Genomic DNA, 27,188 nt, shown 5'->3' with positions numbered 1-27,188 from the left:
CATTCCAGCCAATTTCCACAGTATGGAATTCTTTTTTTTTTTTTTCTTTTTTCTTTTTTCTTTTTTTTCGGAGCTGGGGACCGAACCCAGGGCCTTGCGCTTTCTAGGCAAGCGCTCTACCACTGAGCTAAATCCCCAACTCCCACAGTATGGAATTCTAGGCAGGAGTTTTCCTTCGCACAGATATACATTCAACTATGCTTGTAGTTAAGTATTTTTATCTCGATATATTTTTAATATTGAATTCCAATTGCTCATTTTGAGCAGATAGGGAAGTAATTGACTCATGTACATTAACCTTGTATCCCAGCAACCTTGTTGTAGCTGCTTATTGGTGTTTATTTTGTCTTTGTTTACATAGATAATCATGCCATCTGTGAATAGAACTGTATTTCTTCCTTTTCAATTCTGTAACTCGTTTTACAAGTTTTTCACCAGCTCTGTCATAAGCTCCCCAGAGCATCAAATTTTCATTCTTCTTGTCTTGCAATGTTTATTGTTTTACTGGTTACCGGAGATATCGAGTTATTGTAATGGGGAGTAATTTAGGTAGACGATTGCTTGCACGCCAATGATGTCATACGCCGCTACTAAGAAACGGTCAGGTAATGGCCTCAGCAATGGAATGCTGTAGATATTGTCAGTTTCGCATATTAATGTAGACCCCAAACATCTGAGTTCTCGTATCAGCACCATCAATTCTCAGAAAAAGCATAGTCTTTGTTTTTAAGATTAGAATGTGGCTTTTATTTATTCATTCTTTGTGTGTTCAATACCGAGAGTAACAGGCAGCAGCCAATGAGCATTAGCTCTGGGAACAAAGGGTAGTAAAAGGCGGCGGGGCTGCCAGGGAAACGAGGCTGGAGTGGGGTCTTGGGCGGATTTCCTAGAGGGAGACTGGGCGGGAGGTCGCTGGGGCTGCGCCGCGTTGTCATGGGGACGGAGCCTGCGCCTGCGCCTGCGCGGCGGAAGGCGGGGGCGGTGATGACGCGCAGGGCGGGCCCTGAGGTTCGATTGTGTGGAGCCGGAGCGAGCGGCAGGAACATCGCGGTGTTCGGGGCAGGTGAGTAGCCGCGGGGGTCCCGGACCCCGGCAGGTCTTGGACGCTGATCGGGCGCTCTGTTCGGGGATCGGGTGGGTCTGGCCGTGTCCTCACCCGCACTCGGTCGCGTCCTCGGCGGCGTCAGGACGGCTGGGCGCGGACGGACCGGAGGTGACAACGGTTAGCGGCCGAGCCGCTGCTCTTGGAGGGGGCGGGGAGGACCAGGGCTTGCAGCAGGGTGTGTGCACAAGGAACGGTCCCCAGAGGTCTGGTGACTCAGATCTCCTTTGAGGATTTCCTTCTAATGCCGGGCGGAGGGAGGCGCACGGACGTGGAAAGTTTCCAGTTTCAGAAGTGCAGTTAGGGAGCGGTGGAGTGGATGGAGTGTGTGGGGATCGTCTGTTTTATTTGTCCTTTCTTCAGACACTTAGCTTTTTTGTCTTGTTTTGTTTCCATTAGGTAAATTACTTAGAAAGTGTAGGGTTTGAAATTCTTAACACGCACGCCTTACACTGAGAACTAATGTTAAGAACGAAAGTTACCTTGAAAACAGCTGCTGCCCTGGTCAGTTGTCTTGCTTTCTAAATGTCAAGGTGATAGCGTTAAATAGATTTGTACTCTCATTTTCCCGATCTAAGGACGAGGACAAGCTAAAAATGTGCCTTTCTATCCTGTTAACAGCTTAGTTCCTTAAACTTGTAGGTCTTACGTGGTACATAAGTATTACTAACCAGATGATTTGCACCAGGAAATAAGGAAGTGGAATGACTAAAAGGTTCAGTAAACAATCGCTCCATTATAGCCGAAGTTACTTAACTTAGGAATCAGATTTTAGCTGTACTGGAACTATTAAAGAGGATTTAAAAATAACGAACAAGAAGGGGCTGATTAACATTTTGATGCACTTTTTAATTAAGCAGCTCTTTAAAATGAGCATGACTCACCAGTTTTACCCCCGTTTTTGCCACTTTCTCTTAGGTAGTAAACATCAAGAGACTGTAAGACACCCACACACTTTAAAATACACATTTAGTAATAGTTCTCTTTGTATTTATTAATTGCCAAATGTTGGAACACTTACTGAAAATTTTAGTTTAGTAAACATATGGCTCAAAATTTAAGTATGAAAAAGTGTAAAACGTACACTTTTTTCATCTCCCCTGTGCTTGGATGATGCTTTGGCTGTAAGTATGATTGTCACTCTTTGCAAGTTGGTAACAACTAAAGACATGAAACGTCTTCCTGTGTGTGGAGTTATAATTGGAACAGATATCTAAATTGAGTTACTCCCATTATACTTTGTTTTCTTAAAGTTGTACAAGGCTTCGAACCAACTGTATTAAAAATTGACAGTTTTTCCCCCCTTTTGCTAGCTTTTTAAAAAAGATTGTGTTTGTGTGTGGGTGTATACATGTGAATGGGAGTAGGGGGTGTAGAGGTCAGAGTCTGAAGATCCCTGTAGGTTTGGATTCAGCGCCTTTGTCAACTGCCCAAAGAACGGGTGCTGGGAACTGAACAGCACGTGATCTGAAGAACCGCGCACCCAGAACGGCCAGCAGAGCTAGACCCCCAATGCCCAGCCTCAGGACAGCTCTACATTAATAACCTTGTCACCTTTTCAGTACCCTCTGCTAGTGTACATGGTCTGAATCTTCCTGGACCCCACTCCTGATGGAGCATAAGCAGAAACTCCTTTTGTGTTCCGAGCTGAAGGCTCTCTCCTCTTCAAGACTCTTGTCTTCTTACAACAACTCCAGGTCTTCTTAACAGCTGTTATGAAGGGCAACTCAGTTTAGCTCTCTTCAGTAGACACTATAATGCCTTTCCGTAATCTGTGACACATATGGGAGCAGTTCTCAATGGCTGATCATCAGAATCCCCTTGGCTTTTGTTTAAGAGGACAGGTCTCAAGTCTCTCCTAGACTCCATAAGTCTAAGGAAGTTTTTTTTTTTTTTTTTTTTTTTACTTTTATTTTTATATAGTCCAGTCATTGCCCCCCTCCTGGGAACAGTTTTTTTTAATGCCTGAGGTAGTTTTTATCTGAAGATTAGCCAAAGTCAAGTCGTTCTCTTAGGACCTGAATAAGTGTGTTCTCTGCCACTCTGTGTGTGTTCCATGTCACAGGATGTCTGTTAGGACGGATTCAGGTATGTTCTTTGACACATTATATGAACTACAAGCTCCTCACTGTTTTGAGTTCAACACAGTACTTCTTATTTTTGCTTTTAAATTATTTATGTATAGTTGTCCAAAGTGAAAAGTTTCACACTAGTCATCTCTCTTATTTATCTGCTCTTGGCCTCTTCAAGTGACGCACAGCAAATTTGGAATACAGATAAAAGTTATTAAAAACTGTACTGTCCTCTTAGCGAGGGAGGACGGGGCTTTTCTTAATACTGCAGGACAAAGTTCTTCCTGTTGACTAAGGGATTTTGTTTCTCCAACTAATAGAAATATGTTGTTTACTCACTGATTCTCAGGTTTGAAGAATTTAGTTGAGGAGGATTTCATCTGAAACCTCTCAGTGTATATATATGATCAGGTTATTCACATTAAACCTAGACTTCACCAGAGGGTCTCACATGCACCACCTTTCTCATTAGCTTTCTTTCTGCAACTGTGGCTGAGAGAGCAGAATTCTAGCTTGCTTTTTTTTTTTTTTTTTTTGGGGGGGGGGGGGATGGGGACCGAACCCAGGGCCTCTAACACTGAGCTAAATCCCCAACCCCTAGCTTTCTTATTAGACGCAGCAGCAGCAGCAACCAAATCCTAGTTCTTCCAAAATCTCACTTCTCTCATTTGAATTGTGTGGGCCTAAGCAACATATATTGTTCTGGGCGTTGAGGGACAGGTAGAAAATTCTTCATGATGTAGAAGTTCCTTCATCGGATGCTGATTTTTCCCAACTGTGTCTACAGAATAACAGGATCTCTGACCAGCAGCAGAGCAGTTGACAGTGATAACGCATCACTCTCAGTTTATCCCACCTGAGTAACCGTCCTTTCTAGAAGGCACCATGTCTGGAGATAACATTTCTTGTAGTCTTTTGTTGTTGTTGTCTTCTTGTTTTGAGGAGACTCCGGTATTATCCAAAATTAGGGGGAAAAAAATCTTAACAGAAACTCTTTGGGGAGTTATTTTCTAAAACCTACTGATAACCATGGGTTCAGGGTTCTTCATAAGACATGACAGAGTATTAAACCAGTATGGGGTGAGCCACACATGCCTCAAGGGCTGATTTTTTTTTTTTTTAATTTATTTATTTTATGTTATGAGTACACTTTTGCCGTCCTCAGACACACCAGAAGAGGGCATCAGATCCCATTACACATGGTTACGAGCCACCATGTGCTTGCTGGGAATTGAACTCAGGACCTGTGGAAGAGCAGTCAGATGGCTCTACTGAGCCATCTCTCCAGCCCTGAGACTGATTGTTGAAAGGATTGGTTCTTTCCAAGGAATAAAACCAGTACAGAGTGGAAGGTTGCAGGCAGATCTCCACAGATGGCAAGGACTTCCTGTGCTGGTTTGATTTCAGGAACACTGGATGATGTATCATGCCATCACTCCTGAATGGAAGCCCTAGAAGCAGAATTCTTTGGTTTAATAGGAGTTGTAAAGGATTAAAATGAGAACTCTTCACTACTGTAATCTCGTAATTCACATTGGTCATTGTAAAGAGCTTCAGTCAAGGAGCTCTAGTCAAGGGTAATCATGGTTCTGCAAAAAGAGCTAAGTACTTCTGACACTTGGAATCAGATCAGAGACTTAGTGCAGGAGCTTTCTTTCCCTCAGCCTTGTGATTGGGGACAGTGGGAAGCCAGGCAACAGCTATGGCAAAGGTAATGTTTTGTATCTTAATCTGAACACCAGATTCAAGCTCAGTGGATAGGGTGCAGTCCCAGTCGCTTAGGGTGTTTTATAACTGACTGCTGTGGAAATAGAAATTAAATGATCCACTTCAACTTGGAAAGCATCTCTTTGTTTTCCCAGTCTGGAAGATAGATGCCTATGATTCCATCCCTCTATAATGATAAACACTGAGCTTGAGTGATTTTGTTGGAGTTTTCGAGCACTGTTATTTGTGCAAAACTAAAAAACTAAGGAGTGCAGAGGCTGGAGCCAGTCTTGATCACGCAAAAGGAGGTCATTGAAGGCCCAGTTTTCTCCAGGAGTTTCCTGCCTGTGCATTCCTGCTATTGTCAGCTATGGGAGGAATTTTATGAGGAGCTGGGAAGCGAGGGCTGCTTGGGGAGGGTACATAGGTGGATGTGTAGAAGACTAGGATTGCTGAGGGAAGAAAGGCTGTTAGTAGCTTTCCTGTGCTCTCTTCTAGACTGTGGAGTTAAAAGGTGACTTTATTCCGAAGGAATATTGCTAGAGCAATTGCTGTGCATAAGATCTGTGGCATCTCATTTGATCTAGGCCAAAAAACAAAACAAAAACTGGCTGGATTTTAAGCAGAGAAGAAACAAGGTGAGAACAGCAAGGGGGATCAGCAGGTGGGAGAGTGGCAGACTCAAATCCTAGTCAGAGAACTTAGCCAGTTCTTAGAGGGAGGAAGGGGCCAGAAAGAAGGGCTAACCCTTGGCTCAAGCTGAGAAGTAGAAGGAAGTGTAGAGGTTTGAGGGAAGAGTAGTGTTAGCAAAGGTTGAGAAAGCTTGTTCAGGGAGAGGAAAACTAACTCTTCAGTTTACATGGAGGCAGTGATTGGCCTGAAGCAAGAGAGCATCTGGTCCCGATGGAGAGGTGCTTGTTTGCTGTAATGGGAAGAACACAGGGTAGGAGAGCCTTTCATAGCTGCTTGTGAGATCAGCTAGACACTTCTGCTCCGAGTCCCTTTCTCCTGCGTGCTGCATGTCTGTATGCTCGATAATAAACTGGAAGTAAGTCGTGCTTTACGAGATTTGAGTAGCTCTGTCACATTACTGAAGCACTTGATTTGTAGCCAACGTGCTGATACAGAACTTGTTGATCCCACTGGCGAAGAATAAGGTGACTTCCACAATTTTTGAGCCACATTTGAGCAAGCTTTATTAAATAGTAGCCAGAATGATGGACACCGGCCAGGTCTATACCAGAGATTCCTAGAGAATGGCTAAGTTACATTGGTCAGGTCCTTATAAAGGCAAAACCCACAAGGCTATAGACTGCCCACCGTCATCCAGTGGGGACAGGCATATACTTCCTGCTGCTCATGTGTGGTCAAGCGTATCCTGTGCAGTTGGGACAACCAGCCTTGTGTACAAAAGTGAAAAAAAAAGTGGCTTGTTACCTTAGGTGAGCAACAGCCCCCAGCATTCCAGGAAGTGATCTGTCTTTGGGCAAGTGGGGCTTACAGTTAGAGGCATTTTTGTCTATAGATCATAATGTAAATATTTCATATGCAGGATATCTGATGTGGGACCCCTCTGAAAGGGTCATGCTATCCCCAATGGGTGGGGTCATAACGTACAGGTTGAGAACCACTGCTCTAAGTCTTGACCTTCTATCTGCTCTCTGCATGAACCATGTGTAGCCCTTCCTTCTGACCTCTTCCTCTAAATCCATTAATTTGACAGAAGTACTTAAATTGCAGCAAAGTACCTTCCCAGTGTTTAAATGTATTGTTATTTTATGATGGGTTGAGCATGTTTCCTGTGGTAAGCACAGGACCTCAATCTGTGGGCTGTTACCCTTTTGAGAGTTGAACGGCCCTTTCACAAGAGTCACCTAAGACCATTGAAAAGCACAAATATTTATCTTATGATTCATAATGGTAGCAAAATTACAGTTACGAAGTAGCAACAAAAATAATTTTATGGTTTTGGGAGGTGGTCACCACAACATGAGGAGCTGAATAAAAGGGTCACATCATTAGGAAGGTTGAGAACCACTGGCTTAGGACACTCAAAACAAAGGTGTGGTGTTGTAATGCTGAAAGCAGCCACTCAGTAGGTTTTGTGCACGTATAAACTCAGACCTTTAAAATGCATAGAGTCAATTAGGACAGAGGAGAAACTGATAATAGCATATAGATTTCCTTCTCAGCTCTGACAGTGGAGAGGATGTGGAAATGATGGAGCATTAGCAAGCAGAGGAGGACTTGAGTAGCACTGTAGACCAAATGGACCTAAAGCCATCAACAGGACATTCCACCTATTTCACAGAAGACATTGTGGGTACAGCTCATTTCACTTAACAATGAAAAAACCCTGAAATATTAAGCATCATTTTGACCACAGTAAAAGTAGAAAGCAAAATACACTCTTGATCACCCTTGTAGGGTAAAAGAAGAAATCGAAGGGGAAACTAGAAAATATCAGAGACAAAAATGAACTAGAATGTGTTTAAACTCAGGGAGCTGTTATAGGCAGTCGTCAACTGCCCAACATTGGTGCTGGGCACTGAATTTAGTAGGTCCTCTACGGAAGCAGTGAGTGCTCTTAACCACTTAGCTACCTCTCTCTAGCCCCAGATCTAAAAATATGCTTATAAGTACCAATTCTATTCTTAAAACTTAGTCACAGGTCAGGAGTAGGGAGGGGAGCTAGATTGTAAAATTCACACCAAATGTATGTAGAATAACCATAAGGATCTTTAAAAGGAGTGGGGTGGGAAAATTCACACTCAACTTAATGTAAAGGTACAGTAATGAGCAGCAGGACTGGTAAAAAGGAAATCAGAGTATTAGAGGCCAAGAGTGATGACACACTTAACCATCAACCGATTTTCAACTAGGCTGCCAATGCCATTCTTTTCAAGGTAGAATTCTATTCTTTTCAAAAAACAGTGCTAGGAACAACATCTTGATATGTAGGTAGAAAGAATTAAATACATCAGTGCTTCAACGGTGTTAAAAAAAAATTCAAACTAGATAAAAATATCCAAATGTAATAGCTAAATCTGTAAAATTCATAGCCCAAAGCAGTGTTTTAATGACCATGAGTTAGTTCCTGTATGTTGTCTTTAATGTACAACTAACCGGGGGAAACACATTTAACTTTATCAAACAAAAAACGTTCGTGCTACAAACAACACTCAAAATGAAAGGCTATCTAAAGAATGAAAGGAAAGTATCTGAAAATCTTATCAGATAGGAGTCTGCGATATGTTTGAACATAGACCCTCCTTCAAAATTCACTGTTTAAGCTGTGCCAGCATGAAGGTTAAAGTGAGTTTGGGCAGAGAGATCTGAAGAGCTCTGCTCTAGTTTAGGACTAGAGCTAGTATCCTTACAGGAGAGACACCACAGAAATGCCTTGTCCCTTCTTCCTTGTGAAGGAACAATCAAAAGTTGCTGTCTGCGGCACAGGACATGACACTTCTATCTGTTCTTGGACTTTCTAGTGTGCAGAACTTTGAGAATTAAATTTGTATTTATAAACTCGCCAGTTCCATTGATTTTTGAAACCTGAATGAATTTAGAACTTGACACCTAGAATTTAAGCAGAACTGTAACCATTAAAAACAAATCCAGTTAAATAAACAGGAGGTGGTTTTAAGTAGGCATTTCTTCATAGATAGAAGATGTAGGTGTATAGGGTCTGCCAGTGGCCAAGCACCTGAAGCATTATTTGTTAGGAAAATGCAATTTTGACCACATTGAGATGTTATTTCACTTCTAGCATGGCTGTTACCACAACCACAGACTGTAGCAGTAAGGAAATGGAGAAATTAGAATACTGAGAGTATAAAAATAGTATGATCCTTTTAGAAACAGTTTGATCGTTTACAAAAAAAGTTAAATGTAGGTTACTGCACTGATTTAGAAGTTATGTTCTTACCTATATATCAAAAGTATAGAAGGTCATCATTATGCAAAAGTTCCTAAAGCATATATATTATTTACCAGTAATAAAAAAGAATGTTTGATTATCAAGAATATTATTCACTATGGCCCCACGGTACAGATGAGAATGAATAAACATAAAATGGTGTATAAGCAGTCTAATGTATGCAGTTTTAAAAGGTTGAACTGCTGATTGGTGGAGGCCACAGCATGGATGAACTTTAGCATACAAACATGGTAGAAAGGAAGCCAGCAAATGGATATTAGTAATCCTAGTTAAAATGCCTACGGTAGGTAAACCCAGGGGCAAAAGGTCTACATACAGTTGTCTGAAGCAGCAGTGGATGTCATGGGGGAGGAGGGCGGTGCCATTTGAGTGCATAATAGTATTCCTGTATTAGATGTGGGATGATGGTACAGCTCATGTTGATATGAAAAATAAATTCTTAAAAGGATATGTTTTTCTGTATGTGAATGGTAGTAAAATGTCAATTACTGCCCATCCAAGAAATAGAACTCTAGTGATCTTTTAATAAAGTTTAATGTACAGAATTAATACCTATAGCATGGTTGAATAAATGGTGATTGGTTAATGAGCAGGAAAGAGTCCTCTGGAGAATCTAGAAAGGGTAGGTTTTTTTTTGTTTTTGTTTTTTTTACTTTTGTTCGAAACAGGTTCTTTCTATGTATGTAGTCCTGAAACTTGCTGTGTAGATCAGGCCGGCGTGGAACTCAGAGATCTGCTTTCCTTTGCTTCTCAAGTACTGGTATTAAAGGCATGGACCACCACCACATCCTGCTTCTTATTTTTGAGATGATAAAGTAATTACAACATTTTTCCGTCCCCTTCCTCCCTCTGACCCACCAATATATACCTCCACGCCATCTTTCAAATTCATGGCATCTTTTTTTATTTTTGTCATTTGCCTATATGCATATATATTTATATTTCTAAATATAATCTACACAGTCTGTATGCTACTTGTATGCTTGCTTTCCAGGGCTGACCATTTGAAATTGAATAACCAATTAATACGTTTTCCCTGGGGAAGATCTCCCCCTCCCCACCAGCATCTTTGATTGTCTGTATTTCTTTGTGTAGGGTTGAGGCCTTGTGACCGTTCCCTGTCTGTATTGTCATGTATGCTGTTGTCCCTACTGGAGCTGGGTGTGTAGGCAGTCATGTTGGTAGGCAGTCGTGTCGGTGAGGCTTTGCCCGGGCAAAGCTTCAACAACCCCTGGTTTCTGACATAGAGCCTCTTTACCCCATCTTCTGCCCGTGTGCCTGAGCATTGGTGGAGTGTTTTGTCCATTTATCCACTGGGGCTGGGCCTCCCAACACCGCATCTTGATTTGGTTTTCTATATTGGTCTCTATCTGTTGCAAAGAGAAGTTTTCCTTGATGAGGGGTGGAACCGTGCTTTCTGAGGATGGACACTTGGAATGTAGTGAGGCCTGTGCTGGTTTGTAAGGTTGTGGTTGTAGGTACACTTCCGTACCTACAGCCTCACTAGCCCTCAGTGCTTAGCTAGGCTTGTGAAGTAGGTGGCATTCTTCACCTCCCGTCTCTAGGGCAGTAGCTAGAGGGCGCATGTTTTGGACTCTCTTAAGACAACCCTGGGCAATATCTCGAAAGAGGGCTTCTCATGTCTTTTATTGGGGTTTTGTTTTAGTAAGTAACCACTACTACGACTGAGAACGTGCACAGAAGGGACAAATTGGCTGCTGATAGAATTGTTCTGGGTCTTGTGAGATGCTCCTTAGTAGACATGGTCGAATGTCCAGTGAGTTTTTACTTTAGCATGTCCCACTTTAGAATTTACTACAGATCCATATGGAAGGATTTCTGAGTGAAATGTTCCTTCAGAGAGAACTTGATGGCTTTCTCCTGCTTTTCTGCTCAATAGAACTGGGCTAAACTTGTTGAATCTTCTTCCTGTGGTGGAAACTCCTGGAGAAGCAGGTTGTGCAGGAGCCTGGTTGGAGATGTACCAGCTCCAGCGTGGCAGAGAGGCGGGCTCCTCGGCTTGCCAGCTTCCCTTGCCTAGTGCTCAGCATTTTCCTCCTGTCAGCAGGGCAGCGTTTAAAAGGTTCAGCTCTGGTTTTGGAGAACAGGAAATAAAGAATAGATTTGGAAGTAGGAGGTTGATGGAACTGGCTCAGTAATTTGCCAAGCCTATTAGAAATTAGGATACATTGTTTTATTTGACTAAGCGGAAGTCTCAGGTATTTATCTCAGAATAGCTAAACAAAATTTAAAATACGTGTCTGAGTAATTTTTCAGGTAATTTTATTTTAAATTTTTGCAAAACGCAATTTATGGTAGCTTAACAAACACTGAACTGTATAGAAATGCAAACAATGAAAGGCAGTAATTGGGCTGGAGAGATGGCTCAGCGGTTAAGAGCACTGACTGCTTTTCCACAGGTCCTGAGTTCAAATCCCAGCAACCACGTGGTGGCTCACAACCATCTGTAATGAGATCAGATGCCCTCTCCTGGTGTGTCTGAAGACAGCTACAATGTATTTTTATATAATAAATAATTGTTTTTTTAAAAAAAGAAAGACAATAATTTCCTTCTTACATCCCGTTCCTCCAGATAAAACCATTGCTATAAAATAGATGGCATACGTTAAGTTTTTTCATATACTGTTATCTTCCTAGTGCTGTTTTACATGCATACTGTTTGCTCTTGGCTCTTGTTGTTAGAAGGTAATGTCCCTGCCCAACAGTGTCTTGTGAAAGGTCATTTTCTGACCCTGGTTTAGCTGAGGGGCACTGTGTTAGCTAAGGGTAAGCCACATCCCTTTCTTCTTTGATTTTCACAACTTGTGAAATGAAGGGAGCTTTTCTTGACGTTTGAAGTCCATAATGAATGTAGTTAAGTATCTATGGGAACAGAGAGACAGTTTGGTAACAACTGTTAAATGTCTGTTAACTATGATATGCCTTAAATAGTCCTGTTGTTTCGTTTTTTGGGTTTTTTCGAGCTTGTTTATTGTATTAAACAGTTGTTAAATGTTTATATGCACATTGCTGGCTATACATACTGTGCGATACATTTCTATGGCATTTTAAAAAATATGCTTTTGTTGTTTGTTTGTTTAGAAAACACCTGCAAAAATGTCTCTCTATCCATCTCTTGAAGATTTGAAGGTAGACAAAGTAATTCAGGTATGTTTGCTTTTAATTAAAAAGTGTTTCATAATGTCTTCATTTGTTAAATGAAACAGGAAGTATGCATTTGTTGATGTATTCCTGAGTCTGCTTAGGTCTCTTATAGACTAAAACATTAACTAGAAATCATTTTCATTTCTCTACCTATGAGCACTGGGATAGAATTTCTTTAGCTAAACAAGTGTGTGTTTGTGTGTATGTCTGTGAGAGAATGTGTGTATGTACATGAGAGTGTGTCTGTGTGTGTGAGTGAGAGTGTGTGTGTGGTGTATGTGTGTGTGAGAGAGAGAGTATGTGTTGTGTGTGTGTGTGTGTGTGTGTGTGTGTGTGTGTGTGTGTGTATACATGTGGCGGAATAATTATCTTGGGGTCGGCTTAAGTGGGGCTTTAGATCTGCTGTAGTGGATTGGAGTTGCATGTGGTTGTGAGCTGTCAGGCTCCAGTGCTGGGAACTGAATTTGGGTTTGCTCAAGAGCATTCCACTGTCTTCATCCTCACCACTGAGCCAAGTCTCCTCCAAGTAGTATTTCTTTTCTTTCCCCTTCCTTCCTTCCTTCCTTCCTTCCTTCCTTCCTTCCTTCCTTCCTTCCTTCCTTCCTTCCTTCCTTCCTTCCATGTGCATTGTGGTTTGCCGGCATGTATGTCTGTGTAGTCTCCTGGATCTAATTATTAGTTATGACGGTTGTGAGCTGCCTTGTGGGTGCTAGGAATTGAACCTGGGTCCTCTGGAAGAACAGTCAGTGCTCCTAATTAAGTCATCTCTCCAGCCCCAGATAATGTTTCTTTAGATTTGTTTTTACAATCTTCAAAGATAGCTTATTTCCTTAGTACAGTTTAAATTACAGAAGATGTGTGTTAGTTGAGCTGTAGATGTGCACGCCAGCCCTTTGCATAGTGGTTGTTTAGGTGCAGCGTTGTGTTTTTGTTTTGTTTTGTTAGGTTTTTAGGTCTTTAGGTATGATGAGTCCTAGAATAAATATGCCTCCTCTCTGGGGATAAAATGAACAATGAGATGATTGCCTTTTGGAGCAGGAAAAAGCTCAGGGGGACTAAGTAACAGGCTAGCTTGTCAGCTGACCTCTCTGAAAGCAGATTTCCCTCTGGGACGTTTGCTGTACAGCAGAGAGCCTGCTGCTGGGGAGATGGAATGGTGGAGGGCAGGGAGTGGGGTGACTCTTCTGTTCTGCAAGATTTAAAAATATTCCAAGTCCAGCCCTCAGGGAGTGTTCTGTACGTGTGCTTTTGATCTTGAGATGCCCTGGGAAGAAGCTACGGAAGAGTACAACATTCCTTCTTGGTGTCTGCCCTTTTCAGCACAGCAGTTCATATTTTGTAAATTACTTTACAGTAGCCATTATGCTGTTGCATTCAGCACCACATAATTGTAGAACTTCTTTCAATTGCAGACTCTTAGCAGCCTGTGCTTGTCTGGTCTGTATGCAGCCTTGGATTCAGTCCACCCCCAGCATTAAATAAACTGAGCATAGGGGCACATGCCTCTCACCCCGGGACTTGGGAGGGGGAGACCAGGGCGGCAAGAGTTGATGGTAATGTGACACTCAACTAAAGATGAGTTTGAGGCCTGACTCAAACACCAAAAGAGAAAGAGCGTGCGGTTACTTTGTTTGCAGGCACCCTGTTAAGCACTGACCGTTAAGATGTGGCAGATGGTGTCCTTCAGGTTCGAAGTACTCCTAAGAATTTTAATTTACAGGTTTCCTTTGGGGGGAAATGATTGCTGAAGTGTTTCAAGTGAAACTTTGAATAAAACTTCAGTTGTTAGTTTGTTCTGGGAAGTACTAGAATTAACATGTAAATAATATAAGAAAGATGTAGGCATTTTTGTTATTTGCTAGAATTTTCTTTTCTTTTCCAGGCTCAAACTGCCTATTCTGCTAATCCTGCCAGCCAGGCCTTTTTTTTAAATGTGGTCGATTCTGCTGCCTTCCCTCCAGATGGAAGTAAGTCTTCCCTGACACTCAAGAGTCCAGCATTCTGTTTGGACGTTTCGGTTTATGAAAGGACTAACTTGTTTAATCAAGAGTGATCTATGAGTATGAAGATGAGTTTGGGTGCATAATAGAATGCTTAGTTTGCCTGGTAATCCTTATCATAGTCTATTCTTTAGTGAGAAACACTCCTCCATGGGACCACAGTTTTCCCAACTGCCGCTCTCTCACACATCTGGAACTACCTCTTCCTTACTTTGCCAGGGAGCTCAGGGAGTTTCCAACTGTGTTCTTTTGGGAATTTCCTTCAGAACTAAGAGTTGCTGTTCAGACTCCATAAACTATAATCTGTCTGCTTTCCATCCCAAATCCAAAGGCTCTAGGACCCAGCCGCTGTAAGGCACTAAGATACAAAGTAAAGGATTAACTTAAGAGTCTCTGGCCTCTCATCTTCTCAGTCGCCCTCGCTTAACTTTATTCTTTGTAATAAATCTATTCTGAAGTCAAAACAGATCATGGAAAAAGATTTTGGAAGTAGCTCACTTCAAAAAATGTTAACCATTGTTAATGTTTAAAAATTCTGTTTGTCTTATTTCATTGGAATATGCCTGTCATTCTTAAAGTGGTAGGACAGAGTAAATCACAAGCTCTGGCAGTGTCTCCTCTTACGTGAGAGGAGCCATCCCATCCAGGGTTAAGCAGCTGAAACAGTAAACATTGGGTCTTGTGAACTGGAGGCCCTGCCATGATCCCTCAGTGTCTAATGCATTAGGGCTATGTTACAAACCCAGAAGGTCAAGCAAGGTCAGTTATTTGGAAAATTATTTTTTACCTTTGAGTAGTTACCCCTCTGTGTCTTTTATTTCTGTCTCTAAATTCTGTATTTGTACTGTGATCATACACAGTTTTTTCTTATGTTTCTTAAGAGAAATGCAGCAGCTGCCAGTGTTGGGTGGTGTTGTATATGGGGAGTCTCCTGCAGAGGTCAAGCAGACAGGATGACCAGCACAGGTCTCCTGATGGCGAGACCACCTTCAGCCTTTAAGGTGTTGTGATGTAGCCATGGAGGGCCTCAGATTTGTGGCAGTCCTCCTACTTCTGCCTCACTGGTGGTGCTCTGGGCTTAAAGCCATGTTGCCACCATGGCCAGCTTGAGCCATCTTAAATGAGGGACTTGAACACCTGCAAGTGTGGCCTATGGTGGGTTCCAAAGTGCCTCATGGCCACAAATGGATGACTCACTGGGTTAGAAAGCTAAGCCCGTTTCAGCATTAAAGTGGTTATGGACTTTTTCATTCTAATTGTGACAGAGATGGGAAGATGTCCTTCCATTTTATGCATGAAAAATAAGACACAGTAAGTCCATACTAAGTTGTTATTTTGCATATTCTGCCAATGCCTTTGTCTTTGTTTATATTAGATCTCTATCCTAAACTGTATCCAGAACTCTCTCAATACATGGGACTGTCTTTAAGTGAAGCTGAAATATGTGAAAACATGCCTGTGGTCTCTGGAGCGCCAACCCAAGGGGTATGTACAGTGTAATCTTGAGTCTATCAAACGTACTTTACACAGGTATAAACTCTCATTTGTAGGGAACTCACCTATTTATAACTTTAGGGCTGAACTCTCCTATGATTATTAAACTCTACATCTCTGACCATTGTCATCCACTGTTGAATTTATTAGGTCATTGTCTCTCCTTTGTCTTCTGCATTTTATCCTTCCCCGAGACACTGTGATGGGGCCCCTGACATGTTTACAAGTTAGTTTTATCCTTTCTAGCTGTGTAACTACACTGAGGTTTGTAATTCTGACATAGACCTACTAACTAGTACAGTTATTTCTTAACAGACCTCACAGCAAGTCTTGTTTCAGACAGTATTTCATTCCTGGCAGATTAGTTATTTGAAGTATATATCTGCCTTATTATTTTGTCCACAATCTTAACATTCCTCCTCTTGTAATTACAAACCATTTTTTTGTAGTTAGACTGAGATTTTAGGTTTAAATGTAACATGTAGCTTTTGCTCTAATTATAGTTACATGCTTCATGACTAAATCCACTTCTGTCCTCTTGCTACTGCTTAGTACAGAACCTGGCTTTTATATATTGAAATTTCAGTATTTATTGAAACCTTGTATTAGTTATGATTTGTACAGTGAATTTGTTAATCCGCTTTGGCCGGTCAGGCTTCAGCCACACGCCCAGGAACTCTTTGGATTTGCTAATGGGAGACACACACATGCACATATGCCAGCTAACTTTAAATGCCTTGGCTCCCTCAAAGGCTGGGCACTAAAAACCTTCCCCCTGCTACCCAAGCCCAGTCGGGGAAGTGGCCAGTCACCTGAATTCTCACATTGGCTTGCTTTCTTGTAGTTCCTGTGTCACATCCTTCTATACATGGTGATCTCTCTTCTCTCCCCTGCATCCCAGCCTGAGCAACTCTCAGGGTTCTTCCCTGTCTCCCTTTGTCCATCTGTTAGCTGCTGGCATCATTATTGATGGATTAAAAACCAATTGAGGACAAGGACCTTTAGTGCTTGGACATGCAGATTCCTGATTGAATCAAAGCATTAGAACCGGTCTCCACCAGTATACAGCATATTACATATCAATTTGTGTACATTGTGAAATATTTCTACAATCAAGTGAAGCAATCTGTCTATCACCTCCTAGAGTTACAACTTTTTTAGTATGTGGTTATAACACTAGCAAGTTTCAGTTGTAAAAATATTAACAGCATGGTTACTGTGCTGTTCCTTCAGACTTATTTTTATTATTGAGCGTTTGTATACTTTGTCTGCCTTCCCATTTCCCCTCCATTCATTTATTGGCCCTGTCGAGCTCCTCCTCTGCCCAGCTCTTACCCCAACAAGGGCCTTCCTTCTGCTTCCTCCTGCTGAGACTGTATAGAGAGAGTTTACATAAGATCACACTGTACTAGCTTTTTGTCTCTTATTTCCTCTAGTATAATGTCTTCCAGGGTCAATCTTACTGTTCCAATGCCAATGTTTTTATGGCTTTAGTAATAAGCCATTGTTCATTTACAGACAACATTTTCTTTATTTAGTCCTCTGTTGACAGACACTAGTGTTTCTCAGCTTTGACCACAGTGATGAATGCTGCAGTGAACACGGGAACGCGGGTGTCATTGGCATGTAGGGATTTTATTTCCCTTTTGGAATATACCTACAAGGGAGATTGTCTGATTGTATGGCACATGTGTTTTTCACATGAGGCTCCTTGTTACTATTTCATAATGGTTATTCCAAATATGTTCACTGTCTGACAGTACACAGGAGTTTACGAGCACTTCTGTCTTTTCGATAGGTAATATTTGCTGTGGGGTCTGCTTGAATCCAACATGGATCCAATGTGACAAACACCAGGTTAATGCAGATGACAAAAGTTATTATAATCAAGCCACTACTCGTCAAATAGACTCAGGGACTGAACTATGACCCTGAAAGGATGCTGTATGACATAAAGGATGAAACCATAAAGCAAAGGGGAGTGGGGTGGGTTGTACTATTGTCCAATTATATTTCGACATAAGGGGTTGAGCAAGGGAGTTTTCACCAATTGGAGGAAGTTCCTGGGTCTGGGAACATGAACTTAGTTTGACGCTGCTAGCAAGATGGAGAGTTGTCCTTAGATGGCTGGACTCATTCAGCTGTTTCCTTATAGTAGAAGCTGCTCAGCTCAGGAAAAGTCCCCAGCTCCCCTAGGGCTGGGACCTTAAATGTAGTTTCTCCCTAGGATTAACTGGAGTCTGAAAACGAAGTGGTGGGACTTAGTTTCTTTTGCTTGTTCCCAGCTCACTGACACATGAGGTGGTGATGTCACTGACACATGAGGTGGTGATGTCATTGTTCTGGCTTTGACTTTTTTAACGATAAATGATCTGTCACACCCGTTTGTTATCTTTGGGAAAAGGTTGTATGTAGGCATTTTGCCCATTCTTAAATTGAGTTTGCTTTTTCCGCTGTTGAGTTTTGGTTAATTATTCCTTGGGATATTTGCCCCTTACTGCATGATGATTTTTCAGTCACTTCTCCCATTCTGTGGGCTCTCAGTTTGGTGAATGCTTCTTTGGTTGTGAAGAGCTTTTTTGTTTGTTTTGAGATAGGTCTTGAGTCTGGCCTCAAACCTGATCCACCTACCTCTGGGTGTGCACCGTCCTGCCCCACTCCAGCTGTGAAGACTCTGGTTTTGCTATAGCTCTGCTTCTGCACTTCTGCTTATGCCTCTGGTGTGAAGATTAAAAAAGGCACTGCTAAGATCCGTGTCGGAGATCGAGCTTGCGTTTTCTCCTAGTTGTTTGTGTTCTGCAGATCTTAGCTGTGGCTTTGCAGTCCCTCTGGAGCTGACGTACCTTTCATATAAGATCAGCCACAGTCCACTGCCCTGCTCTTGGCGCCTTGGTTTTCCTAATCCTGTTTATGTACAGATGGAGATTTTGTCAAGAGTAGTTTAACATGTTTTTATGTTGTCTCCTTATGTCATTCCTGGCTTAAGGCCTTGTTCACATTGAACTTATTTATAAATTGGTAATTTTATGATTACACCACAGAAAATCTTGGAAAATTAATGTTGCAGAAGTCTAGTGTGACGTTTAAGTTCTAGGAAAATATGTTTGAAATAAAGGCAACCCCCAGTGCTGTTGTCAGCCACAGAGTGTCTTCTGAGAAATGACTCATGCACTGCTCTCAGGGGCGCACCAGCTACATCTAAGTGCACTTACCCAGGCTGAGGCCGCATGACCTCGTTGGGCAATGCAGACGTTTGAGACAGCTGTTGTCACTTATGTGGTCTCTGGCAGAGGCACTTCCGTAGTATATGCTGATCCCGTACGCAGGGGTGCCAGCTGACAAGTCACTGAGTCTTATCTTCCCAAGGTTATGGGGGAGTAAATTACAAAAGAATGAGGAAATAAAACCACTATCATTATTGTGGGAATCAGACTTGACCTGAGGGAAGTTATTAATGGAGCGATATTTGTAAGAACTATAACCGAATGTGTTCCAGTTAGTTGCTGTGTTTCTAAATACTGTCAAATTTTGTATTTTTCTTAGCAGTTGGTAGCAAGGCCATCCAGTGTGAACTACATGGTAGCACCTGTGACAGGTAACGATGCGGGGATTAGGAGAGCAGAGATTAAGCAAGGGATTCGGGAAGTCATTTTGTGTAAGGATCAAGATGGAAAAATTGGGCTCAGACTGAAGTCAGTAGATAATGTAAGTATTTATATTTTTGAATTTATCTAAATAGGTCTCAGAATATTAATGTCAAACATTGAAATGAAAACAGTTTGGCTAGTCATAACCACCCATCTACAATGGGAATATTATGTATCTAGAGTTTTTACGTGGGGACACCCGCTTAAAGAAGCCGTGCTGGCACTTGCATGCAGATCCCACAGTTTTCTTCTGAATTTCTTTACTGAGACGAGTGCTGTCACTGGGTTTATATAATCATATGAAAGCATGCGTGTGATAGAATTCTGGGCTTCACATAGGGCAGCATATGTGAAAGTAAAGGAAGAGTGGACCAGTGGGAATTGGGTGCACATTTTTAAACTAAGTGATAATTACTTATGAGGTGGTTCTGCAAGTTTGTTATTTCTGTTCATAAAATTTGAACTTTTACTTACTATGCCTTGTAGAAGGCGGGTTTGGCTTTTTTTTTTTTTTTTTTTTTTTTTTTTGGTTCTTTTTTTCGGAGCTGGGGACCGAACCCAGGGCCTTGTGCTTCCTAGGCAAGCGCTCTACCACTGAGCCAAATCCCCAACCCCATAAAATTTGAACTTAAATTGTGAACAGTTCTTTGTAATTGAGTCCGAATCCCAGTCACACTAACGACATGAAGCCAGTTCCTCTGATTCATTTTAAAATGTTAAGAACATGGTAGGTCTTTACCTCAGTTTACAATTTCTTTTCCTTTTTCTGTCTCCTTCTCCTCTTCCTCTTCCTCCTTCTCGTCTTCCTTCTTCTTCACCATTATCTTCCTGGGTTCTGTTTCAGCCTAACTGTTCCTTAGCTTCAGTGTGTCCATCTTTCCACATAGAAAATAAGCGTATCACAGTATGTAACTGAATGAGGCTGATGTAGGCAGGAAAGACGAACACCACCCTTCCACTCAAAAGGCTGAGGGCATGGTTGTGTGTAGTCCTCTGTCCATGCTTAAGATCCGTCACTGTGCTTGTAAAGCCCTGGCCTCACTGAAGCTCCAGTGTGGCATAGTTCAGCAGAGATGCCTTAGCACCGTTCTAGTTTACTGCTTGGCACAGGTCAGTCAGTGGGATGCTGCCTGTTGCCACTGTTTCATGGCAGATCTCCTGTCTGGTCCACCACAGACTGTAGGCTTGTGCTTGGTTCAAAGTCTGATTGAACCAAGAGAAGTTCAAGATAAGTGTGAGTGTCCTGGGAGTTTATTGTTAGAAGTACTTTGTTGTTAATGTTGTTTATCCCCAGTTTTATTATTTTAAGAGATGAATAAAGTGGCCTTTGAGCTAAAAAAATATGGAATTGTTACCCCAAACTATCATTTAATTGTCTTTATAATTGTTTGTGTTGAGTGTTGGCCGGCATATTTATGCACCATATACATGCCTGGTATCCTTACAGGTCAGAAAATGATGCCAGGTCCCCAGAAACTGGAGTTACATGTAGCAGTGATAAATTATTTTCTTGTTCTCTAGGGTATATTTGTTCAACTAGTCCAGGCTAATTCCCCAGCCTCCTTGGTTGGACTGCGATTTGGGGACCAGGTGCTCCAGATCAATGGTGAAAACTGTGCCGGCTGGAGCTCCGATAAGGCACACAAGGTGCTCAAGCAGGCCTTTGGAGAGAAGATTACCATGACCATTCGTGACAGGTGAGCTGCTCCCCACCAGTGACACTGAAGTGCAAGTCCATATTTAAATAGAGTTGTCTACTTTTTATTTTTAAGGCAAATGTTGATTTATTACATCTTGCTGTTAGGTGTTTTTCTTAAGTAGTTAGATTCTTTTCATAGAAGTCTACATTTGCATATACATTTTACCCCCCTGTCTGGGAATCTGTCCTCTAAGCAAGCTTTCCTGTCTCTCTCTCTGGAAAGGTTGTATATGCATCAGGAGTAACTGATGTAGGAAGGGCTGTGGCCTCACTCTGTAGCACACTGCCTAAGCGTCCAGTGCCAGGGCCCCTTGTCATGAGGACTAAATGTCAGAGAGTTCCTAAGGACTCAGTTTTGAAACCAAATCTGGTCTGGGGTGGTTGTGCAGTTAAGTAAAAGAGGATGAGTCATTCTGCATGGTCGGTGGTCTACTTTTAACCTGGAAACTGTACAAAAATGATTTGCCTCTTTTCTTCCCAGCTCCCACAAGTATTAAGACCAGTATCACCACTCTGTGAGAGTAAAAGTGACATTGATCAAAAAATGTTTATTAAATTCCTAAATGTAATAAAAATGGAAAAGTCCATAAAATTGTTTTAATGTGTAAAGCAGAATTTCATAAAAATTGGACCAGGTCTGGCAAGTTTGGTTCCCATACCCAATAGGGTGGGTCACAGCCGCCTGTAATATCTGTTCCTTTCTTCATAGGCACCTGCAGTCACATGCACAGGCCCACCTGTGCCATTTTTTTTTTTTTTAAAAAAGCAGTAACATTGCAAATACAAAGACATCACATGTTGGAATTCACCAGACCCAAACATTATAAACCTCAGGGAACCTCTGTACAGATGTTCATCTATCCGGAATCTCAGGGAACCTCTGTACAGATGTACAGCTGTCCGGAACAGAAGCTGTGGAGGGAGCTTCATGGTGGATTTTATATTTTCACCATAGAATGTATTTTTGAGTTACTCACAACTATAAGCAAATTCATGAAAGAAAAAAAAATCACTTTAACTTCTTTTATAACTCAATGTGGACTACCTGCATTTAGTCCTTTCTTTTGCCCTAACCTTTACCGTATTCCTTTTCATGTTGTATCGTGTGCACCTTTGTTTATGTGCATACACTATTGGCTAGGTTCCGACTGTGAGGAAAGTGCATCTCGGTTAACTCCAGCTCATTGCTGTAGTGAATAAAGCAGGACTCAGTGTGGGGCACAAGTGTGCCAGCAGCAGGCTGTGGGGTTCTCTGCGTGTAGTGAGTGCCTAGGGGTGAAGTAGTAAGGCCATGTGCTAATTTAATGTTTTGTTTTGTTTTTTGTTTTTTTGTTTTTTTGAGAAGCTTCTAAACTTATTAGTGGCTATATTAATTTGTACCCTTGTTTTTTGATAATAGTCATTTTGATGAGTGGAGGGGTAGTATCTTGAAGTAGTTTTAATTTGCATTTTCTTGATGGCTAGTAATACTGAGCAGTTTTTGTGCGCTGAGAGGTTGAGACAGTTTCTCTGTGTGGCCCTGGCTGTTCTGGAACTCACTTTGTAGACTGTTCTGTCCCTGAACTTTAGAGATCTGCCTGCCTCTGCCTCCCGAGGGCTGGGATTAAAGGGTGGAATTAAAGGCATGTGCCACCTCCCTGCTGAACTTTTTAACATAGTTCCTAGACCTTTTAAGTTATTTTGAAAAAATATTTTATTAGTTCATTTGGCCGTCTGTTGATTGGTGGTTTTATTTCCTTAGTATGTAATTTCTGCAACTGTTTATAAATTCTGGGTGTTAGCAGCTTGTCTGAAGTTTGGTAAAGGCTGCCCATGCTGTGGCCTTTTGCTGTGCTGATTGTTTCCTCTGGTGCACAGAAATATTTTGTTTCCATGTGGTCCCATCTTGAATCTTGGGCTTCATCCCTTTACTGTTGCTGCTCTACACAGAGTTGTTGTCAACCTCAAGTGCTTGAAGGGTGTCCCCGTGGTTTCTTCTAGAAGTTGGAGCCATTTAGGATTTAGGATTATGGTCCATTTTTATTTTATTTTAGTACAAAGTGAATCTAATTTCACTCATCCACAGGTAGAATCTGTTTTGCCACTGTTGTTTTTTCCCCATTATATGATTTTGCTTTTGTTGCCAAACATTCCGTGGCCATGGCATCGCCATCTTTTCGTGCACTCACTCCGTTGCGGTGGTCTTGTGTTTACTCCAGCCCCGCGCGTTCTTCAGACTGTAGCGGTGGGTGCTCTGCTCCTGAGTATGGCAGCCCCAGCAGTGTCCTCGCTCCTCAGCATCCCTTTGGCCCGCTGCACTCTTCTAAGGGTCCAAGGGAATTCTTGGTTTGCTTTTTTTTCTAAACCTGTAAAGTCCAATATTAGAATTTTGATAGGTATTGCATTAAATCTGTAAATTAATTGTGTTGTAGTAAAGGTATTTTTATAATAATTTGGCCAATCCAGTTGCTTGGACTTGCCATCATCAACTAACTTCTGTGGTTTCCTTTTTCAGTATCTTTTGCATTGGGAGATCTGTCACTTACAGAAAGGTCTTTCACATCTTTGGCTAGATATATTCTTAAATGATTAAAAAGTTACTTTGAATGGAGTTGGACTAATAGGAAGGTAGAGCTGCAGACTTTCCTGCTGTAAACAGAGCACGTTCAGACAGTCAGGCAGTGAGCGTTAGTGGCATGACAGCTTCTGCAGGCCGAGCTGTAGCTTGTGCCTTCCCGTCCAGTCAGGCCTGAGGAACCCCCACTCACTGCTTCTCTGGTGGGTCTTTCACATTAGAGCCAAGTTTTGCCTGTAATCCCGGCCACCTAGGTGGGGTCCTGGCGCACGTGGTGGGGAGAGCTCATCCTGCAACTTACACTTTATGCATAGCACACCTAGTAAGTAAGTGAAAGGAACGAATCCAGTGGAAATGTCAAAACTGAGATGTGGAAAGTGCAGGGAGGTTTAAGGCTTAAATGTCTGAGACCACTGGCTCCAGAGCTGCTGGAAGGACTTGGTGCTTTAGTGGAAGGGCATCTGTCTCACTGTTAACGCAAGGTGTGTGGGCTGTGGAGGGAAAGCGCAGTGATAACTCCATGGAGCACTATGCTCTCCTCACACTAACAGGGTATCTCAGTAGTGAGTCAGTCAACCCGTGTGACACGTTAACCATGATAGATTATTAGAAACACCCAGCGCTTACTGTAGCAACATACCCCATGTGGCAGGGTTTGTAGGCATGCGTGTGTATGGAAATAGGAAGTGGAAGCTTCCGTCTAACCCAGCCCTTATGCTTCAGACCCTTTGAACGGACAGTTACCATGCATAAGGACAGCAGCGGACATGTTGGCTTTATCTTTAAAAGTGGAAAAATCACATCTATAGTGAAAGACAGTTCTGCTGCCAGAAACGGCCTTCTCACTGATCACCACATCTGTGAGATCAACGGACAGAACGTCATTGGCTTGAAGGTAAGGAACTCACATGATCCTGGTTTCGGTGTCATTTTTTTGTAGAAAACATCATTTGGGTGGCAGGGCTTTTGTGATGACCCCCAGTCATTGACACTTGGTGGGAGGTAAGTGCAGGAGCTGGGGCTCTGGCTCTAGCTTAGGCCGTCCAGAAGTAACTTTGGGTTGTTATTTGAATTACCTTTCCCATGCCAAGGTGGCTAAACTGATTACGGGCATTCCTTAAGCTAGAATTCTGTTGAGACACGGGCAGGGAAATATTCAGACATTCTGAATGGATGCATGGCCAATAAAAATTCCAGAAATACAGAAAAGGAGTAAGTCTTGGTACTTAGTAATCCTTTGTGTTTTTGTAGATTTTGACTAAGTCCATAAATTCTAGAATACAGTTAACTGTGGCGCAGGTAGTTCTCAAGCAAGAAAAGTTTTGTTCCGTACCTTAACTTTGCTACTAGCTTAAGAAAATTATATGTCAGATTAAAATCAAAATTCTGACATACCGGGACTGGGACTCCAGCGATATCAGCAGGACAACATCAAAATATAGTGCGTTTCTTCCCTAACAGTAGAGAACGCCCTAGTGAAACTTCATTCTGTTGTTTCATCAGGATGCTCAGATTGCAGATATCCTGTCAACAGCTGGGACCGTGGTCACCATCACGATCATGCCTGCCTTTATCTTCGAACATATTATTAAACGGTACGTGGATTGGGGGCTCTTCCACTTAGCTTGCCAGCACCTGACACACATGTAAACACTGCCTTCGGCTTGCAGCTCTACTGCATATTAGATTAGAAGTCTGGTCACGGTGGTTCCTGATGGGTGGCTTGCCTGCGAGGTATTGAGAGCGGCTGTTGCTGTTCTCTCCAGTGTTTTAGGAAGTAGAGAGCTGCATGGTGCTCACTATCTGTCCTTGGGAACCGAAGAGGGTAGTCATAGGCCAGCAAGGTGGTTCTATCCAGAGCTTTTCAGATCTTTTGTTCCTTCATAGCTGTTGCCAGGCTGTCTTGGACACACTTCTTCCAGAGCCCTGATACAGCACATGAAAGTGAGATTTGGAATATACATAAACGTAACCTTTGTAATGGATTTTTGTTTATATGTTTGGGTTTTGGGTAGAATGAAGCTAGCTACCCTCAGAGCAGGAAAAAGAGTTGATTGTTGTACAGTCTTTTTTTAACTATGGTAGGTTCTTTATCCTCCCTCCTTTTCTCTGAGTCATCACAGTCTTGCCATTTCAGTTAAACAACCAGTCTTAATGTAGAGGCCTCGCACCTTCTCTCATGTCTATCCCTGATGTAAATATCTATTCTTCCTGGACAGTTTGTGACAACTCAGATATTAGTTCCTTAGATCTGTGCTCATTTAAAGACCTTTCCTTCTTCATCAAATTCATTAGCACAACAGGTGCTAAACTGGAATTGGGGTTGTCTTAGGTGAACATGGTATTTTTGAAAATAAGACGCCAGTTACATGAGTGGCTCTCTTGTAGGATGGCTCCCAGCATTATGAAAAGCCTGATGGATCACACCATTCCTGAAGTTTAAACCTTGTACAGTGCATCACCGCCGAACGCTTCCAGTATTCCTCTTCGGCAACTTCTCTATTTCACCGCACACAAAGCTTTCCCGGATCCAGGGAGACTATGCTGCATGGAGACCTGTCTATCTTCCATCATGGCTGGGAACCTCACTCTATCTGATAGCGTCTTCAGATTTTAAGATAGGTGTAGCCTTATCCTGGTTTTACAGATGTGAAACTCTCAAAAGATTCACTGACTTTCTAGACTTGGTTCTTTACTGGGAACCTGATGTTTTTCTATAAGCCATTGTGATTAGGATGACTGGTGTAGGCTTAGCTGTGTCCGAGAACTGGTCCGCTTTCTCTGAGAAGTGCACAGTGCTAGGCACGTGCTTCAGTTCTGTGGCCTATGTGGATTGTAGTACATCAGCATAGTACCTGTAGGATGATTGCCTTTGATCGCTACTTTTTAAGTTTGTGAGTGAGTGTGTAAAATTCCAGTTAATCAACACTTCCATTCCACAAAAGCATTATACAGTTCTGTGTAGGTGGCAAGAGACTAATGATTGTCACTAAATTCTAACTACCTTCACTTAATGTGCTTCAGTTGTCGCCTTAACTACAGTAAGCATTTAGAATAAAAGCCAAAATAGAATTATTGCTGCCTTCTGAAACCTGAGAGGTTAGCTCTCTATCAAGCTGTTCTATGCTAGCCCTGAGCAGCTTACTGGTGTCGCAGAGCTGCCTAGCTGTATCAAGATTTTCTAGTCACTGCATAAAGGAAACGCCTAAGAGTTGCCGTATTGCTTTCTGAGATACAAATTGCTATATATTTCATGTAAAAGTTGTTATACTAAATAGAATAAATTTTGGAGTCTCTTTTTCACTCATAGATTAAGTGGGTAATATCTAATTTGGCATTTGAGTCCTAACATTATGTAACTTTAGCTAGGTTGGGGTGGGTTTAGAATGTTTCCCTAGTCATCTTAGTTTGTTCCATTTTCTGACTCTGTCCTGCAAACAAGAATGGCAATGACATTTGATCCTGACTCTTTCCTTCTTAGTTTGTGCCTATCTTATTATTTTATGTGATATTATCCTATTAAATGTATAAAAATATTAAATGTCAATCTGTCTGTGATTGCATCAGTCCTTACTGTGAGGTTGCCTGACACCCAGGGTCTCTTAAGACAGTCCTAGAGCTCAGACTGTCTGGAAGTACACTAGCTGGGAGTCTTTATTGGCCAGGCAGTGGCCCTCTTCACCCTGCACACTTGATGTCATGGGACCACACTTGCTGGGAGGCCTAGATGCCCAGCCTGTGGCCACCTTCTCCCTGCATACCGGGCAACAAAGGAACCTGGAAAGGCTGCCGGGTCCCTAGTAAAGCC

At 42.1% G+C, this 27,188-nt stretch overlaps 1 protein-coding gene across 3 annotated transcripts; it reads left to right on the top strand.

The window, feature by feature from the left end:
* Positions 1-967: 967 nt before the first annotated feature.
* Sdcbp (syndecan binding protein) lies at positions 968-26,927 on the top strand. Of its 3 annotated transcripts, none has more exons than XM_032906252.1 (9): positions 968-1,063; positions 11,924-11,989; positions 13,869-13,953; positions 15,362-15,471; positions 19,027-19,185; positions 20,649-20,824; positions 24,104-24,275; positions 24,884-24,975; positions 25,769-26,927. In XM_032906252.1, the coding sequence occupies exons 2-9, from the start codon at positions 11,939-11,941 to the stop codon at positions 25,821-25,823; spliced, it is 900 nt and encodes a 299-aa protein (XP_032762143.1). In that variant the 5' UTR covers positions 968-1,063; positions 11,924-11,938; the 3' UTR covers positions 25,824-26,927. The 3 variants fall into 3 exon arrangements, with proteins under 3 accessions (XP_032762143.1, XP_032762130.1, XP_032762135.1); XM_032906239.1 differs by having other exon boundaries at positions 19,024-19,185; XM_032906244.1 differs by lacking the exon at positions 968-1,063 and adding an exon at positions 1,086-1,134 and having other exon boundaries at positions 19,024-19,185; positions 25,769-26,921.
* The last annotated feature ends 261 nt before the right edge of the window (positions 26,928-27,188 follow it).

This window comes from Rattus rattus, chromosome 1, assembly GCF_011064425.1.
Source record: "Rattus rattus isolate New Zealand chromosome 1, Rrattus_CSIRO_v1, whole genome shotgun sequence".
In the NCBI taxonomy this organism is placed as follows: domain Eukaryota; kingdom Metazoa; phylum Chordata; class Mammalia; order Rodentia; family Muridae; genus Rattus; species Rattus rattus.
Note: the sequence above shows the minus strand (reverse complement) of the source record. Positions and strands in the feature narration are given on the sequence as shown.

Excerpts from the sequence above, each read along its gene's own strand:
- Sdcbp (XM_032906239.1), top strand. The coding sequence starts at position 11,939 with ATGTCTCTCTATCCATCTCTTGAAGATTTGAAGGTAGACAAAGTAATT. Across the intron at positions 15,472-19,023 it reads CTGGAGCGCCAACCCAAGGG|CAGTTGGTAGCAAGGCCATC; the intron begins GTATGTACAGTG and ends TATTTTTCTTAG. Across the intron at positions 24,276-24,883 it reads AGAACGTCATTGGCTTGAAG|GATGCTCAGATTGCAGATAT; the intron begins GTAAGGAACTCA and ends TTGTTTCATCAG.